The sequence below is a fragment of the Austrofundulus limnaeus genome, unplaced genomic scaffold, assembly GCF_001266775.1.
Source record: "Austrofundulus limnaeus strain Quisiro unplaced genomic scaffold, Austrofundulus_limnaeus-1.0 Scaffold2, whole genome shotgun sequence".
Classification (NCBI taxonomy): domain Eukaryota; kingdom Metazoa; phylum Chordata; class Actinopteri; order Cyprinodontiformes; family Rivulidae; genus Austrofundulus; species Austrofundulus limnaeus.
Window position 1 is genome coordinate 5,016,650 of NW_013952404.1, and position 1,330 is coordinate 5,017,979.

General features: G+C 45.6%; 1 protein-coding gene across 1 annotated transcript in view; it reads left to right on the forward strand.

Annotated features, from left to right (window-relative positions):
• Positions 1-998: 998 nt before the first annotated feature.
• The window catches only part of LOC106520141 (ryanodine receptor 3), a 117,807-nt gene continuing 117,475 nt past the window's right edge, over positions 999-1,330 (forward strand). Inside the window, exon 1 of the mRNA XM_014012091.1 lies at positions 999-1,234. Coding sequence (XP_013867545.1) covers positions 1,187-1,234 — 48 coding nt within the window. The 5' untranslated portion in view covers positions 999-1,186. The remainder of the gene's footprint in view (positions 1,235-1,330) is intronic.

The following is a 1,330-nucleotide window of genomic DNA, read 5'->3' on the forward strand; positions in this document are numbered from 1 at the left end:
GTTGTTGTTGTTGTTGTTGTTGTTGTTGTTGTTGTTGTTGTTGACTTTTAATTTTAATATTTTAAACCTACTTTCTAGAAATTGTTTTAACATTATAAATCAAAGGCACAATTTAAAAGTGAGGATATTTAACGATATTTATATGACGTAAAACTAGAGAAAACAAGGAAACAAGTAAAGGAAACAAGCCTCTAGGTGGGTCTATTTCCAGCAGTTCTCAGCTCTACCTGTAGAGGGCAGCATTGCATTGTGCTAAAAACAGAAATGTGCTATAAATATGCTGTTGTTATGGAGATAAGTGAGCTTTAATGTTTGGTGAATTGACCAGAGCAGTCTTTAATACAACACAGAAAATAAGTCTTGCTTTGCATTTTTAAATATTAAACTGAGCTTAATGTGATTTATCCATAGAGATATGTTCATATGCCTACATTTACACCTATAGGATGGGGTTTAAAAGCGGTTTTATGAAAGCTTTGCTAAAATAATTTCATAGGCTGCTGAGTGTGGTTGGTGTTGTTGATAGTGAAGGATGTTTGCGCTTCAGCAGCATGAACGATCCTGTATCTCTTCAGAAACGAGTGGACAGTGATGACAGTGATGCAGTCAGGAATAATTCCTGTCCTTGGCCTTTTACCACGAGCCCACAGCCTTGAAAACGAGACGTCGCGAGCGTTTGCGCGCAGCCTGGGCGCTGACCGTGGTGCTGGACTGAGCTCGCGCTAATGTGAAAGAAGAAGAAGAGGACGAAAAAAGAGGGGAAAATAAAAGCATCTTCAGTGGATTTTCCTGTGGGAACCGATAAAACAGCCTCGCGTGAGCGCACGCGCGCGCGTGTTTGCTCGCTAATTATTTGAATATTCGCGCGTTCGTGTTCACGAGCTCCTTCTGTGACGTCAAAGATAAAGACCCCCGCGTTGCCGCTGCTACTGCAGCTGCTGGTGTGTTCCCTGAGCCTCGTCGTCTCCCCCCGCCCCACTCCCCAGTTGCTCCAACCCGCCGGTGCTGACACACACACACACACACACAAACACACACACTCCTCCGCTGGGCGCGAGCACACACGGGCTTGACTGACACATGCTGCGGTATTCTGCACCGCTGGACGGCCGTGGATTAGCTTTATGCTAATATCGACAGGAGCGGGGAGCCAGCGGAGTCTGAACGGGCTCCTTTCTTCGCAGCCATGGCTGAAGGAGGAGAGGGAGAGGATGAGATCCAGTTCCTCAGGACTGTAAGTACATTTTACCAGCTTCTCTCTCATCTTGTAGGGAATATTTTTGTCCAACACACACACACACACACACACACACACACACACACACACACA